Genomic DNA, 15,873 nt, shown 5'->3' on the forward strand with positions numbered 1-15,873 from the left:
CATCAGTTACAACATTTAGCTTCTCTTTGGGATCAATAAAGTATTTTTTAATTGAATTGAACCACATGGTTTAATATATAACCACATAATGCTAACCACTAATCCCATCTTGAACCAGAGAATAATGATCTGCAGTGATGTTAGTGTTTGAAATATTTATGCCTTCAGTCTCCCATCAACATTTTTACTGTAAATTCAACAGCAGCATCCTTATTTCAGTATTTAGGAACACTAAGGTTCAGTTTGGACCAATCGTTTCCAGTGCGTCAGCGTTGTTAGCATGTGCTGCCTGATCTCGGTGGTTCTGATGCCATAGATGATCGGGTTGAAGCAGCTCGGGAACAACAGGTACATGGTGCTGAAGAAAACTCGGACGGCTGCAGGAAGTTCATTCTTTATCCGATATGAAAGTAAAGCAATGAGAGCCACGGCTAAGCTAACCGTGATCACCATTGCGTGAGTGATGCAGGTGTGTAATGCTTTGACGCTGGTGCTGCTGGACCTCAACATGGTGCTGATTATCAGAATGTAAGATGCAGCGATAAACAAGAAGTCAAACACAGGGATGAGGAAGACAGTAAGCAGACCTACAAGGTTGTTGATGGCGGTGGAGCCACAGGCCAGCTCCACCAAGGCCATGTGCTCACAGAAACAGTGGTTCATCACATTCCTGCAGAACGACAGCTTTCCTGCCAAACTCACAAACAGAGAGATGAGGAGCATGTTTCTGACAACCAGTGGGACGATAAACTTCAGGAATCTCTGCAGCGCCATCAGTTCATGGTAGTGAAGTGGCGTACAAATAGCAAAGTATCGATCCAGAGCCATCCAGACCAGGAAGGTGGACTGAAACGCTCCAAAGAAGTGAATGAAGTGCATCTGAACCAGGCAGCCAATCAGAGAGATCCCCTTCCAGTCAAACAGGAAGCTGAGCAACATGTTGGGAACAAAGAACACTGGGAGGCAGAGATCAACACAAGCCATGCCGGCGATGAGGATGCTCATAGGCTGATGAAGGCTCCTCTGAGAAACGACGACATAAACCAGCAGAGAGTTGGCCAGCAGAGCCACGATGAACATGAGGAGGAACGGGACGAAGAGGACCGGCCTCAGGTCGCCCAGTTCTGCAAAACCATTCAGGATAAAGTGCTGCTGTGAAGAGATGTTCTGCATCTTCTTTTTACTTAATCCTGCCTGTTACAGCCTTGATGCCTGAAAACAAAGACAGAAACATTAGTTTCTTTCTGTCTCATGAATACTATGAACAAATCAATATACTTTTGTTTTTAGTTGACTTTCATGCTAAGTTTTGAACTTCACATCATTTTTAAACCCTCCTGCAGTCCCAAGAGTGGGTGCAGTGGACTCTGTGTGAATTTTTTTTACTCTGTGCGCAGTCCTGGCAGGGTTGCACTGACCCCACGTACGCTTTTTCAAAGTTGGGAACTGACACGCTGACAGGACGCACCCATCACTTCCTGGTTGTCTGATTGTGACATCTGCTGCGCTTTGCCTGAGCGTCGCGCTAAGACCAGAAGGGTTAAAGGCAAAACCAAAGCTTTGTAGTCCAAAACTGGAAGATACCAGTGTGGCACAGAAAATCTGTGCAAGGCTGAAAATATGTCACATGTTAAAGCACATAGCAACATGAACTATGCTGAAGTTAAAAACACAAAATTTGGACCGACAGTCAATCAGCAGACAATACGACCCATAAATGACAGAAGATGCAGAACAGAGCTCATCCTTAAGGGCCATTCCCTCTCCAACTTCTGCAACAATATGTTAATGAACCATTTATTTAAATCAGGTGTGTGAAGCAGAGAAAGACATCTCAAACATGCAGAGCAGTGTCCCTTAACGGCCTCAAGGGTTGGTGTCCATCGATTCTTGGACACCTCTCCAACTCATTTAATTCAAAGGACTGAGTCCTCCTCAGCCTGTGAACACTGTTTGCAGCCAAAGCTCCAGGATGCCCCGCTGCCCTCGATTTAAACTATAAACCAAAGTCTTGTAGAGTCCAGTGTTTGTGTATCAGTCCAACAGCTGAAGCTTGTCCCAAACTGGGTCATCAACAGAGTGACGATCCCGAACACAGACTACACACACGAACTACAGCAGAATGGCTGAAAAAAGAAAAGATTCATTGTGTTTAAGATAAAGTTCAGACTTCAATCTTAAAGAAATGCTGTGGTTGGACCTTCATGGGGCGGTGGAGAAACAAATGTCTGCAAACCTTTTTAAACAGAAGCAACACAGGAAAGCAAACATGAACCATAATCCTTGAACACCAAACAAAGAGAAAGTCAGATAGAAACCACAACTGAGTTATTAAATAAACCGATATCATGGAAAAATTTAATTATTTGTTGTTTATCTGACGACTGTCTACCATCGGTTCAAACTTGTCACTAAAACTGAGAAGCCTGAATCTTTACCTTCAGCCCTGTTGGTTTTGTGTCAAACACAGAAACTGATCAGAAAACGGAGCAAAGCAGAGAGATTATCATGTAAGATCTATAATCATGAGAGGAAATGAGAAGCTCAGATTTTATAGACGAATATTATATCTGGAAACCCTTATGCAGAGCTGAGCATCCATACTTACTAAACAATGTGAAGTTTATAGAAGAAACAAGTTAATAACGTGAAGTATTTACTATATTTAAAGTTCAAAGGAATCCACATTAATACTAAATGCACACAATAGTTTGAGGAGCAGGTGGAGAATATTTCACTACAATAAGATCCTTTGACTGTTTGGAAAAGCTCATCAGCATCATTAAAACCCAGCAGATCGAAGCTGAAACCACAGATTGGATCTTACAGGATTTCAGCTGCTGCAAAGTGAAAATATCTCTTACTGTAAAAACCTCTGTTGCTGCAGCTTTATATTCTGATTCTGCTGGAGGTCCAACTCCCCACGGAGACAAAGCGCTGAGCAACCAAACCGAGACGCTAAAAAGCTTCACTGGATGCTAAAGTATAAAAAATGGATTACAAACGTCCATATGTCGCTGTTGACAAAATACACTGTAAAATGCTTTCATTTTACAGTGTATTTTGCCACGATGTTTCAAACATCCACGATGTTTGAAACAAATACAACTAGATCAAAGCAGGATGTTTGTTTATGCCAGGCTCTTCTTATCAGATATAAACAAAACAAAAAGAAAAAAGTAAGGAATGTTTCAATCTGTTGGTCGCACCAAACATTGCGTGAGTAAAGATGCATATTGATCAACAAATACAATTTTTTTAAACTTGTCAATATTTTCACCTAACTGTAGAACAAAATCCCACAAATATGTAACTGTTAATTTACAGTTTGATTCAAGTTACTTTATTTCTATAGTGTAAATTCACAACATATCATCTCAAGGCATTTTAAAATGAAAAGTCAGTTCAATCTGGTCACACACCCAGTCCGACTGATGCTACAATTCACATAACGCAGTCATGTTCAATTTATTATTTAAGGCATTCATGGACAAGCATCTACTGACAGCGGAGAGGAGAAACTCCTCTTTAACAGGAGGAAATCTCCAGCAGAAGCAGAACAAGGCTCATTGTGGACGGCCGTTCTCTAGTAGACAGTCTGAAGACATACAAAGTTGGAGTACTTTGTATGTTAAGGAAAAGTAGGAATGGCATGCTCTTTTATAGTTCTTTATCCAGTCCGGAGAACTCCAAAGGACTTTACATCCAGTCATTCACCCATTAACACACAGGAGCTACATAGCAGCAGACTAACAGAAGCGAGTCCATCAGAGCTGGTACCGATCGTTCTTTCCCATTCCTCTGTAAAGGTGGACTTTCCCACTTTGTGCCTACATCCAAGTTTGTTGGTGTTTTTTGAGAATTCCCAATCTACGCAGTTAACTCCAAATGCCTTTGAAACCTATGCAACAGAAGGAATATACTGGGAAGCAGATGCTACTTTGAGGGTTGCTGAGGGTTCATACAGCCACGCCAGGAGCCTGTAGAAGGTCATGGAGTCTTCGGACCAACTCAGAGGCAGGAATGAGGCCCACATGCAGAAACTCTGTGTGTATTATGACCAGGAGATCATAATACACACAGAGATGTGTGAGATGATCCCACCGAAACCCAGATACTGTAAATCACAACATGCTTTACTGGAAGCCCTGGAACATGCACAGTCCAGACATTCTGTGCCGAAAAGCATTATGGGAACTGTAGTCCTGTTGCACAGGTACAGTCATCAAAAGTTGCTATCAAGTAACGGAAAGATCCTTTCAAAATTCAAAAGAGATGTCCAAAAAATAATCTACAAGTAAAAATAATTTTTTAATAAAATGGCAGCTGAAGTTCAGAGTTTATTTGTGGAAGGCCCATTCTGTTCGAGCTTTTCAGATTGCATCCATTACTTTCTTTTTCTGGGTCATGAAACTGCAGTAACAGATGAAACCACTCTGAGCTGCAGGGTGCTGTCAAGGTCACTCCTGGAGGTCATCTGTGCGGTTACATCATGCTAACTGTGTCGCATCGGTAATGAGCCCCTGTGGAGAGCCCCAGTTTCACCATTTGGAGCACAACGCCGGGCCCAGAGGGCGTCTCTGTGTGGACATTATGACGCAGGACAATTAGTGCAGCCAGCAGTGGGAGAAACCAGGAGAGGATGCTCTGCTGTTGCCATGGTAACCACCAGTCGGCTCCAGGTTGCTGCGTTGGGTGTTTATTCTCCACTGTACTTAACCGAGGAAGGATGGCAAACAAGGACAAACTTTATTATATGGTAATGCAACTCACCATATAACTTTTAAATTCATTTAGTTTTAGCAACATCATCTGAAGATTGGGAGTCTTTTCAGTCACCTTTATGTCTGCCAGTTGAAACAGACACTCAGTCATTAGGTTTCTATCAAACTGGAAACTGAACTTTCCCAAAGTCTCAAATCATTTTAGGTAATTTACCCCAAAATTCATGTTAATCCGGCATATTCAAATTCCTCCCTTTCTGTATCTTCACTTTGTGAATTTTTAGCCAAAAAGAGGAAGAGAAGTTTGTCTAATAAAAAGGAGCATGATAAAAATCTTTTATTATAGAATCTTAAAAGTGTCGTCAGAGTTTAGCTGACAACTCGGCTAATGACAGCGGAGTTTCTCTTCTTAGCTGAATTTCCTTAATAAATGTCTGTTTTCCGCTAATGTTGAAAAAACAAAAGTTTGTAATTGCGGTATTTCCATTAAATAAGAAATCCAATTAAAATCAAACATAAACACATTTGTTCACGCGATAAGTCATTAAAAATCATATTGCACCATCATCCTCCAACTACTTCCTGTCGTCGTCTTCTTCGTTGTTTGCTCCAGCTGCATCAACCAGTTGTTGATTATGTGACTTGTGTGATAAGGAAAAAGTTTCCATTGCAGTTTTGTGAAATAATCCAATTCTGATACAGCCTCATCAAAGGGGCAACATTTTTTAATCGAAAAACGAGAATTTTTTTAAAGAATTTTTTTGTGTGTCAGTTGAGCAATTTTATTTTTTAAATGTCAAATTGCGCAATTGTATGGTCAATGAAAACTCAGCGATGTCAGATTGATAGTTTGGCTTTAAAAATGAAATGAAATGAGACATGCATAGCTGCTTTTTGGGAAACTAAGAAGATTTACATGAACTCAGTCATTCCCATTCATGCACACATTACCATGCTGATAGATGCTGGATAGTAGCCAGTGCTGCCCGGAGGCAGTCTGACAGAGGCGCCAGCGCCATCAGCCCTTCTGACCACTAGCAGGTGCGTCGGTGAAGCGTTTTACCCAAGGACACACCAAAGACCAGAGCTTGAACTACCAACCGTCCTGCTACAGGACGAACTCCTGCCACTATCACCGCCATCGCCCCAAAGATTCACAACAAACAAGAGAAACATTTCAGCTGCTCACAGTGAAAACCAAATCCATTAAGTTGTTCTTGCTTTGCTCTTGGCTAATCTCAACAGCACAAGAGTGCTGGAGGTCTGTGGTCACTGACTGATGAAAGATGGCCACCTCTCTACACTAAGTGCCTCAACATCCCACTGGCCCCATTCTGTGATCCGACAGGCTTTGAGACTATTATAAGTTCATCATGAGTTCACTCCTACTGGAGACTGGAAGTCTATGTCTGAAGAAAAAACAGATGTGGGACGGCTATTAGGATGTTTTTCGCCAGAACACAGTAAATGCTGAGTTTCATAGTGTCCTGTTTCAGGGAGTTTTGGGTTAACAGAACCTTCAACTGGAGGTTTTTCCATATCATCCGGTCCTCTGTGACAACAAAAACCAGATGCAGTAGTTGTGTGATCTGAACTGTTCATATTTCTTTGGGAACTCTCTTATGATTCAGCTAAGATTCATCCAGATCTGTGCAATAATCCGTATGATGTAATGAGGGCCTGTAATGAACGGAGACCCTCCGTTCTACGTTTTTATACACAGAACATCTTTCCTGAAACGTCCTCGTATCAGCAGTTTAAAGGTGACCAATATGTCTGTTGCAATAATCAGTAAATCAATTCATGGCATGATAAATTAAAACAACCTTAATTTCTATTTGCATGATTTTCTTTGTCTCTTTTCTCTCTTTATGCTACAAACCAGATGATGAACGTCTTCAGTCTGGTGCTTTGGTCTCAACTAAACCTTTTTTAAGGACAGATTTGTTTACAGAAACTTCATAATTTGTTTGATTTGCTATTCCTGTTGTTTACTAATTTGGTGGTAAATGTTAATTAGAAATGAAGATTTATTGATCTTTGAGAACGTATTCTTGCGCTATTATGCCATTATTACCATTATATTCCTTGACGTGGTGTCAAAACAACATTATCATTTATCGCCGTAACTTCTGGGACAGTTTATCATGCAGAAAAATTTGTTATGGTGCCAGGCCTTGGGACCAACATGTCGTACACAGTGTCACCTTCAAAAGGTCAATGTTAGAGCTCTATGAAGATTACACTATTTACACAGACTTTACTGAACAAAGTTTTTTTTATTTATCCAGGTCGACAAGGAAATTAAAAATCTGTGCATCGGCTCTGAAGGGGTCTCAGGGTTGAAAGTAGACGAATCTCCAATAAACTATCAAGTCAGTCTCTTTTTGCAGACACAGCACACAGTTTCTGATGTTTGGTTTTTACCTCAGCATAAACTGTAAACTAAAGCAGAGTTGGGGATTCATAGCTTGCCTTTTTGGTTTCCCTCAGTGTAAATCTTTGGCCCAAGCCCAGAACCAGTGTGCTATGAAATACTACACTGACCATATCCACCGATGTTTACTCTGCTACCTGACGGCTTTATGCATAACTTCTCCTTATTTACCAGGTCATGTCATGTTGATTAATTTGTGAACTATATGCAAATTATAAACAATAAATTTATCTACTATAACTTTCTGAGAAGAATCTGCAAAGAAAAAAAAAGATTATGGTTGATCTAAAGATGTTAGACAGCAGCCAGATGAAACTCACATTTATCCAGGAAGAAAATTCTTTATTCTCATATTTTTCTCCACTGTTGCAACATTTTGATAGACATTGGATTTAATTTAAAAGTTATACATGCAACTTTTATAAAAACTAAAAACAACTTTCAGTAGGTTTTACATTATGTTAAAATTATCAGATTTTCTTCTGACTTTCTCTCTAAAATACTTAACTCTGTCTTTTTGTGCTTAAGACCTGTTAGAGAAAAAAACAACGGTTAAAATCTTTTTAAAGATGTTATATAAATCCTCTGGAAGCCATATTTATGGAACCAATAAAATCTTGGATTTGATATGTCAACATCAAAAAACATTACTTTTATTCTTATGTATTATGCTTTTTTAAAATATTCATAATTCATAATTAGACTTTTACAAATATTTCTGATTTTTGACATCTTCAGGCCGTACATCAGCGGGTTAAAAAGAGGCTGGGCAGTCAGGAAGTAAAGCGACAGAAAAATCCGTAGAACATTTGGCAGAAAACTCATATCAAATCTGCTCTGGGAAATCTCGAAACTCCCACCGCAGGAAAAGTTCAAGATGGAGGCCAGGTGAGGTGTGCAGGTGTTAACAGCCTTCTGACGGGTCTGTTTGGACCCAGAGAAACACACAGCAAGGATCTTGATGTAGCTGTAGAGGATCAGGAGCAAAGAGATGAAGATGGTGCTGAACGTAGCAGTGAGTCCATAAATGTTGGTTAATGCCGTGTCCGAACAGGCCAGTTTGACCAGAGAGTGCATGTCACAGTAGACTTTGTTAATCTGGTTCCTACACAGCTTCACCGGTATCAGAGACATCATGAAGGACATCGCCACAAACGGATACAGCCAGCTCACAGCGATGAGCGAAGCGATCTTCGTTGGCGTCATCCTGGTGTTGTACTGCAGGGGGTAGCAGATAGCGAGGTACCGGTCATACGACATGACAGCTAGGTTTAGAAATTCAACAGCCCCGTACGAATGGACGATAAAAACCTGAAGCAGGCAGAACGGAGCAGCAACTGAGTGAAGATGAGAGAGGATCTGAACCAGCAGGAAGGGAAACAAGCCTGAGCTGCCGTACAGTTCATTCACAAACAGGCTGCAGAGGAACATGTACATGGGTTCATGTAAGCTCCGGTTCACACAGATCACCGCGATCAGCAGGACGTTGGAGACAATGATTAAAATATACAAAAACAAAACCACAGTGAAGTATAAATACGCCAGAACCCCAGAGTCAATATAAGCAGTCAGGAAGAAGAATGAAACCTGTGAAGAGTTGACCATCATGACATTTCAGTTAGAGCATGAAACAACTTCCTCTAGTTAAAGAATTTCACCAACAAAACTGAATTATCCACAAACTCCATCCTACATGTTGGACCCAGTGTAATAATACTGACAACAATCTTTGAGGATTTTCATCACTCAGTCCTGATCAGGCTGAAGGTTTGAGTTAACAGTAACTGGAGATTGGAACCAACATCTCTAACATCATCACAGGACACTGAAGATTGACCCAAACACAGGAGACACCTTCCTCCTCACAGCCAGCGTGGGAACATCATCAGTGCCCCTCCCTCCAAAACGGAGCGGTTCCTCCTCTGTGGTCCTTATGACGTTTTTAATACACCCTCATGTCCAATGGGACTTCATTAACTGAAGTTTGTTGAAGGTTGGGAAGTTTTGGAACAGCAGAAAATACAACAAAACTAAGTATTATACAGCATTATGGTTCTGCTGAAATAAACTCAAGGTGTATTGGAAATGGTCAGCCATTACAGTATTATGGGAAAGTACTGCTATTTTTTCACACTGTCATATGTTAAGATGATGACAGGAGTGGGTAGGTCTCTGGATTCTTACAGTAACACCAACTGAGACCACTATGTTAAAATCCTCCATTATGATTATTTTACCAGGATTTAATTAAAACTCAGAGAGTAAATCTGAGACCTGATCTAAAAATATTACAGTAAGGCCTAGTGGGTTTAGTGTTTTACAGTTTGGATGACTAAGGTAAAACATTCTTAACAGCTGTAGCTAATACGAGGGCTGAGACTAAAGAATAAATCTGAAGGAAAAATGATTTTTACTCCTTCTCTGCACCCTGTACTTTCAGGAGCATAAAAGTTTAAATAATTAAAAGGAGTTTACTCATTTATACTAACATAATCCATTGCTGCATCCAAAACAAATCAATCTAATGCGCTCAAACTAACATACTATTCAATAGGCAAATAAAGTTGTTGGTACCGGTTATTTTATGTTAGTTATCACTTAAAGATTGACTAAGAGTTGAGTTGTGATTTTGTGAATTCATCAGTATTAAATATAGATTTAATGGTCTAATCCACCACTGTCCATGTTGACACTGTAACAGACTTTCAAACAGGTCTAGTCAAGGAATAAATCATTAATATTTGGTAAATTATGTCCATATTATTGGGTTATAAATAATAAATCCCCCAATCAGCTACTGAGAGGACTCTGTAAAACACAGAAACAAACCCATAGTGGTTGAAATATAAAATTTAGAGGTAACACTCATGTTTCTCCACTTTAATTCAATATATGATAGACATTAAAATTTATTTAAAAATGTAGAATTCTCGAAAATGTGAAGTGAAGCTTTTCTGAAGTCTGAAAATTTTCACGAGGCGTCAAAATAAACATGTTCATCTGGATACATTCAAAAATACCTTATTCAGTGTATTTGTGTCTGTAAAACACTTTACTGAAATAAATTAAAGATGAGTTTTTGAAAATTTTATTGTTATCCTCTCAAACCGAAAGCTCCTTAAAAACAAATCACTGTCTGATTATAGACCCAGTTTGCTTTAAGATTCAATTTCAGCCACTAAAAACATTGCAATTATTTCTAAATTATTTAATTTTTGAATATTTTTAATTTGGTGCAATTATGTCAGTGTTTTGCATTCATAATTAGACTTTTACAAATATTTCTGATTTTTGACATCTTCAGGCCGTACATCAGCGGGTTAAAAAGAGGCTGGGCAGTCAGGAAGTAAAGCGACAGAAAAATCCGTAGAACATTTGGCAGAAAACTCATATCAAATCTGCTCTGGGAAACCTCAAAACTTCCACCGCAGGAAAAGTTCAAGATGGAGGCCAGGTGAGGTGTGCAGGTGTTCACAGCCTTCTGACGGGTCTGTTTGGACCCAGAGAAACACACAGCAAGGATCTTGATGTAGCTGTAGAGGATCAGGAGCAAAGAGATGAAGATGGTGCTGAACGTAGCAATAAGTCCATAAATGTTTGACATTACGGTGTCCGAACAGGCCAGTTTGACCAGAGAGTGCATGTCACAGTAGACTTTGTTAATCTGGTTCCTACACAGCATCACTGGTATCAGAGACATTGAGAAGGAAACCACCACAAACGGATACAGCCAGCTCACAGCGATCAGCACAGTTATCTTTTTAGGTGTCATCCTGGTGTTGTACTGCAGGGGGTAGCAGATAGCGAGGTACCGGTCATACGACATGACAGCTAGGTTTAGAAATTCAATTGCTCCGTACGTATGGACAATAAAAATTTGAAGGAAGCAGAACGGAGCAGCAACTGAGTGAAGATGAGAGAGGATCTGAACCAGCAGGAAGGGAAACAAGCCTGAGCTGCCGTACAGTTCATTCACAAACAGGCTGCAGAGGAACATGTACATGGGTTCATGTAAGCTCCGGTTCACACAGATCACCGCGATCAGCAGGACGTTGGAGACAATGATTAAAATATACAAAAACAAAACCACAGTGAAGTATAAATACGCCAGAACCCCAGAGTCAATATAAGCAGTCAGGAAGAAAAATAAAATCTGTGTAGAGTTTGTCATTATAACGTTTCACATTCCCAATAGTTTGATTATAATGTTAAAAGTTTCCTTTAGTGAAAGAAACTGAATTCAACCGCAGCCTCCATCCTACATGTTGGACACTGTAATAATACTGACAGTCATTCAGTCATGGTCAGGTTGAAGGTTTGAGTCAATGGTATCTGGAAAAATTAGCCAACATCTACAGCATCTTCTCCAGTTGAAGTTCTTTGGACAAATGAGAGTGTGTCTGTGGTGTTTTATTTTGTTTTTAAGACACCCACAGCTGCAGTGGGACATCATTAACAGAAGTTTGTTGAAGTTCAGAAAGTTTAGGAGAGAAAGAAATATAAAATCTGTTTTGAAATGTTGCCAGGTGACCCATCAGGGAGGTTGTCTTACTGCATTGGTTGTCATCACGTAAACACAACCACGAGTAATATTAGTAATGTTCATAGTACTACCACTAATAATGAAAGTAATAAGAATATTAATACATCCATCTGTCCATCACATCCTTACTATTTACTGTACCTTATTGGCTTGAGGGGTGTTGTTGGGGTACATCTTGGAAGGGTAATAAGAATAACATATGATTGTTTAGGATGGTCATCTTCAAATCCCAAAGGGAAGTGCATAGTCTGTTTGGCTCTGAACCCTCAGGGACCAAATGCTAGACAGAATCAGTTCATCCTCTGAACTGATCCTGGACAAACACAGGACAGACTGAATAATGACTTTGGAGAAGATGGCCAGCAGCACTGTGGAAAGTTAAGTTCTGCAGGAAGTCCAGCACAGAGAGTTGGAGGTTAGGTTTATCCTGAAACACGTTAGGAAGCAAAGAGAGTTTCAATTGTGACTGGAGGAAGATCCACACAGTGGACATTCATCAAACTCCTTGGGGAGTATAGGGAAATGCAGATATTCTCTGTTGTTGAATTCCATTGGTTCAGGTGTATCTGTTTGTCTTCAGACCATTCGGGCATACAGCCTGATAAAGGCGCAGTCAGCCCTTAAACCACTCAAAAGCAAAGGGTAATATGGTAGGTATCATAAAGAAATCCCAGAGAAAGCTCAGGAACAGTATCTGAGAAGATCTCAAGTCAAATCTTGGATAGATTAACATAGAATAAGGAGATATAGAGGTTCTCCTTTTTAAACCCTTTGTGGGAGCATGTGGAGCACAGAGTTGGGTTATCTAAAACTCCATGTGATACTGAAGTAGGAAGTCTGGACCCATTCTGTGGATGAGCCAAACTGTTCAGTGATTGACAAACACAGGACAGACTGAATAATGGCTTTGGAGAAGATGACCAGCAGCACCTATGAATAGTCAAGTTGCTGCAGGAAGTCCAGTTTCTACTAGGCCTTCTGCAGAACAATTCCTGGTATGAGGGCCATCTTAAGTCTAGGGAAAGGGTTGTTCCTAAAACACTGAAGTGATTCACTGAAGACAATAACGGATGTCGGTGATGATGGTGTTGAAGGTTGAGCTGAAGTTCACAGACAGGCTACATCCTTAGGTAATGGAGGTGGTAGATGAAGTGTCTCAATTTGACTGCATCACTTGCCTACCTGCTTGCTTGTTAAGCAAACAACACAGGATGTGCCCTCCAATGACCTTCAGATCCGTTATGATTGGTTGTTCAAAGGATTTTGTGGCCCAAGTGACAGTTCATAGTGCACTTCCTGGGGACAGGGGTAATTGAAGGGCATATGAAGCTAGAGGCAACTTCATACAGCTTAGGAGAGTTGGTAAATGGTAAATAGCCTGTACTTGTCGAGTGCTTTATGAAGCCCAGAGGACTTTTACTTTACACTAAGTCATTCATTCATTCCTGCACAAATTCACATGCTGATGGTGACAAGATACAATATTGCCCTGGGACAGCCTGACAGAAGAGAGGCTAATATGTACCGACACTTCCAGGCCCTCAGACAACCACCAGCAGGTAGGTGAAGTGCATTGTCCCAGGACACAATGTCTGAGACAGACCGACCAGGGATTCAAGCCAGTAACCCACCAATTACAAGACAAACTCCTACTAAAGTGGTGTGTTCTCCTATTGCCTGATCTGAGTTATTGAAGATTTGAGTAAAAATGGAGGCCATTTGGTAAGTCCAGGTTTCCAGTCATGAGGAGGAGACATTGTCAGGTCTTCAGAGGATTCCTGGTCTTCTGATGCAGAAGGAACCTATTTGCTTTTATGAAGACATGGGGTCTGGGGAGAAGAGTGTGCTCAGTGCACAAGTTACAGCTTTTGCACTGTGAAATGTGGAAGTCTGGTTTACACTTCTGAAAAGAACAGATTTGAAAAGGGTTATTAGCTGGTGAGAAAATGCTACCGTTGTGAGTTGTTCAAAGGTAGTTCTTCTGAGACTACTTATGCATATTCCACTTAAGGCATGATGATGCCAGTGTCCTTGGCACCTGCATAGTTATGCTTGAACTTGTTGCTCGAATGGTAAAGCCTAGAGAGGTTAGACTCTAAGTACTAGAGTTGTGATTGAGATTCAGAGCACAGAGGTGGATGTCTTGGTTGAGTCTAAACAAGCGGCCATGTGCAGGACGTTGTTAACACCACCCATAGAACTTTCTTTTGGTCTTCTAGCAGCTTCAGAAGCCCCATGACGTGATTGGGTCCTTTTATCAAAAGGTCTTGTGTAACCATTAAATGCCTCTAAGGGAATCTGGCATCAGTCAGTGTTAACTTTCAAGTTTTGATGAATCCTCATGATTCTTCATAACCCTCCAGGTCTAAATACCCTGGTGCACATGACCATGTTGGTCAGTCATGTTGGAACATCCATCCATCGTTCATGCCCACTTATCTTTCCAGGGAGACCTGAGGCCTATGAACACCTCTGACTGCTTTGACTTGAACATACATCGAGGAATGTAGAGTAATATTAAATTACATTTATTTATTTATTTCCTGTAAGAATATACAGGGGTAAACACGTTTACATTCATTCTAGATAATACCACACCTTTCATTCATTCTTGGGTATAATTTCATCAACTTTTATTCACTGAGGAAGCTTGAAAACCGTATATCATCTGTCAGAAATAAAATGTAACGCCCTGCCTCTTGACTAAAAGTTGCATTGTAATTTTGTGAATTCAGCAGTAAATATCTTATCCATCCATTTTGTGCACAAGGTGCCTAAAATTGTAGGTTTGATGATTCACCTCTATGCATAAAGACTCTTAACAGCTTTTAATTAGGCCAGAGTAAGGAAGAAGTCATCTTTATCTTTTGCCTGTCTTTATTTACCAGATATTTTGATATAAAGTCCATTGATTAATTAGGTAAACAGTTAATATTTAATCTCTCTTCATAATCATAATGGTTGAAATACAGAACTTAAAGAACAGTTGGATGATGGTTGTGTTTCTCCAGGAAGATTTTTATTGTCATTTATTTCTCTACTGTTACACTTTTTGATAGACATTAAAACTGACTTAAAAACTGAACATTCTATAGTCTTTTTGTATATGAAATATATATTTTTGAATATATTATAATTATCCTTTGCTTAAAAATAAATTACTATTTCATTACTGATTTGATTTGTTTTAAAGTTCAAAATCTGCCACTAAAAACCTTAGTATTGTTTCTATGTCAGTTTGTATTGGTTGTTGAATACATAATTAGACTTTTACAAATATTTCTGATTTTTGACATCTTCAGGCCGTACATCAGCGGGTTAAAAAGAGGCTGGGCAGTCAGGAAGTAAAGCGACAGAAAAATCCGCAGAACATTTGGCAGAAAATTCATATCAAATCTGCTCTGGGAAACCTCAAAACTTCCAGCACAGGTGAAGTTCAAGATGGAGGCCAGGTGAGGTGTGCAGGTGTTCACAGCCTTCTCACGGGTCTGTTTGGACCCAGAGAAACACACAGCAAGGATCTTGATGTAGCTGTAGAGGATCAGGAGCAAAGAGATGAAGATGGTGCTGAACGTAGCAGTGAGTCCATAAATGTTGGTTAATGCCGTGTCCGAACAGGCCAGTTTGACCAGAGAGTGCATGTCACAGTAGACTTTGTTAATCTGGTTCCTACACAGCTTCACCGGTATCAGAGTCATAGAGAAGGACATCACAACAAACGGATACAGCCAGCTCACAGCGATGAGCGAAGCGATCTTCATTGGCGTCATCCTGGTGTTGTACTGCAGGGGGTAGCAGATAGCGAGGTACCGGTCATACGACATGACAGCTAGGTTTAGAAATTCAACAGCCCCGTACGAATGGACGATAAAAACCTGAAGCAGGCAGAACGGAGCAGCAACTGAGTGAAGATGAGAGAGGATCTGAACCAGCAGGAAGGGAAACAAGCCTGAGCTGCCATACAGTTCATTCACAAACAGGCTGCAGAGGAACATGTACATGGGTTCATGTAAGCTCTGGTTCACACAGATCACCGCGATCAGCAGGACGTTGGAGACAATGATTAAAATATACAAAAACAAAACCACAGTGAAGTATAAATACGCCAGAACCCCAGAGTCAATATAAGCAGTCAGGAAGAAGAATGAAACCTGTGAAGAGTTGACCAT

At 40.3% G+C, this 15,873-nt stretch overlaps 4 protein-coding genes across 4 annotated transcripts; all 4 read right to left on the minus strand.

Annotated features, from left to right (window-relative positions):
- Positions 1-231: 231 nt before the first annotated feature.
- LOC106914270 (olfactory receptor 52K1-like) lies at positions 232-1,173 on the minus strand. Its single transcript, XM_014980954.2, has one exon. The coding sequence runs from the start codon at positions 1,171-1,173 to the stop codon at positions 232-234; it is 942 nt and encodes a 313-aa protein (XP_014836440.2).
- A 6,654-nt stretch (positions 1,174-7,827) lies between these two features.
- LOC106914279 (olfactory receptor 11A1-like) lies at positions 7,828-8,769 on the minus strand. Its single transcript, XM_014980968.2, has one exon. It carries the CDS (start codon positions 8,767-8,769, stop codon positions 7,828-7,830), a length of 942 nt encoding a protein of 313 aa, XP_014836454.2.
- Positions 8,770-10,405: 1,636 nt separating this feature from the next.
- On the minus strand, positions 10,406-11,355 carry LOC106914278 (olfactory receptor 11A1-like). The gene has a single exon (XM_014980967.2). The coding sequence runs from the start codon at positions 11,330-11,332 to the stop codon at positions 10,406-10,408; it is 927 nt and encodes a 308-aa protein (XP_014836453.2). The 5' UTR covers positions 11,333-11,355.
- Positions 11,356-14,043: 2,688 nt separating this feature from the next.
- Positions 14,044-15,873, minus strand: LOC106914276 (olfactory receptor 11A1-like). Its single transcript, XM_088012104.1, has 3 exons — positions 15,217-15,873; positions 14,979-15,114; positions 14,044-14,078 (listed from the first exon to the last, which is right to left on the minus strand). Exons 1-3 carry the CDS (start codon positions 15,871-15,873, stop codon positions 14,044-14,046), a joined length of 828 nt encoding a protein of 275 aa, XP_087868230.1.

The sequence above is a fragment of the Poecilia mexicana genome, unplaced genomic scaffold, assembly GCF_051168715.1.
Source record: "Poecilia mexicana isolate PSO_F unplaced genomic scaffold, ASM5116871v1 scaffold_13, whole genome shotgun sequence".
Classification (NCBI taxonomy): Eukaryota; Metazoa; Chordata; class Actinopteri; order Cyprinodontiformes; family Poeciliidae; genus Poecilia; species Poecilia mexicana.

Coding starts and splice junctions, on each gene's coding strand:
- LOC106914279 (XM_014980968.2), bottom strand. CDS start 8,769: ATGATGGTCAACTCTTCACAGGTTTCATTCTTCTTCCTGACTGCTTAT.
- LOC106914278 (XM_014980967.2), bottom strand. CDS start 11,332: ATGACAAACTCTACACAGATTTTATTTTTCTTCCTGACTGCTTATATT.
- LOC106914270 (XM_014980954.2), bottom strand. CDS start 1,173: ATGCAGAACATCTCTTCACAGCAGCACTTTATCCTGAATGGTTTTGCA.
- LOC106914276 (XM_088012104.1), bottom strand. CDS start 15,873: ATGGTCAACTCTTCACAGGTTTCATTCTTCTTCCTGACTGCTTATATT. Junction 15,115..15,216: donor GCTACATCAAGATCCTTGCT/GTGTGTTTCTCT, acceptor GGAAGTTTTGAG/GTTTCCCAGAGCAGATTTGA. Junction 14,079..14,978: donor GTCAAAAATCAGAAATATTT/GTAAAAGTCTAA, acceptor CATGTGCACCAG/GGTATTTAGACCTGGAGGGT.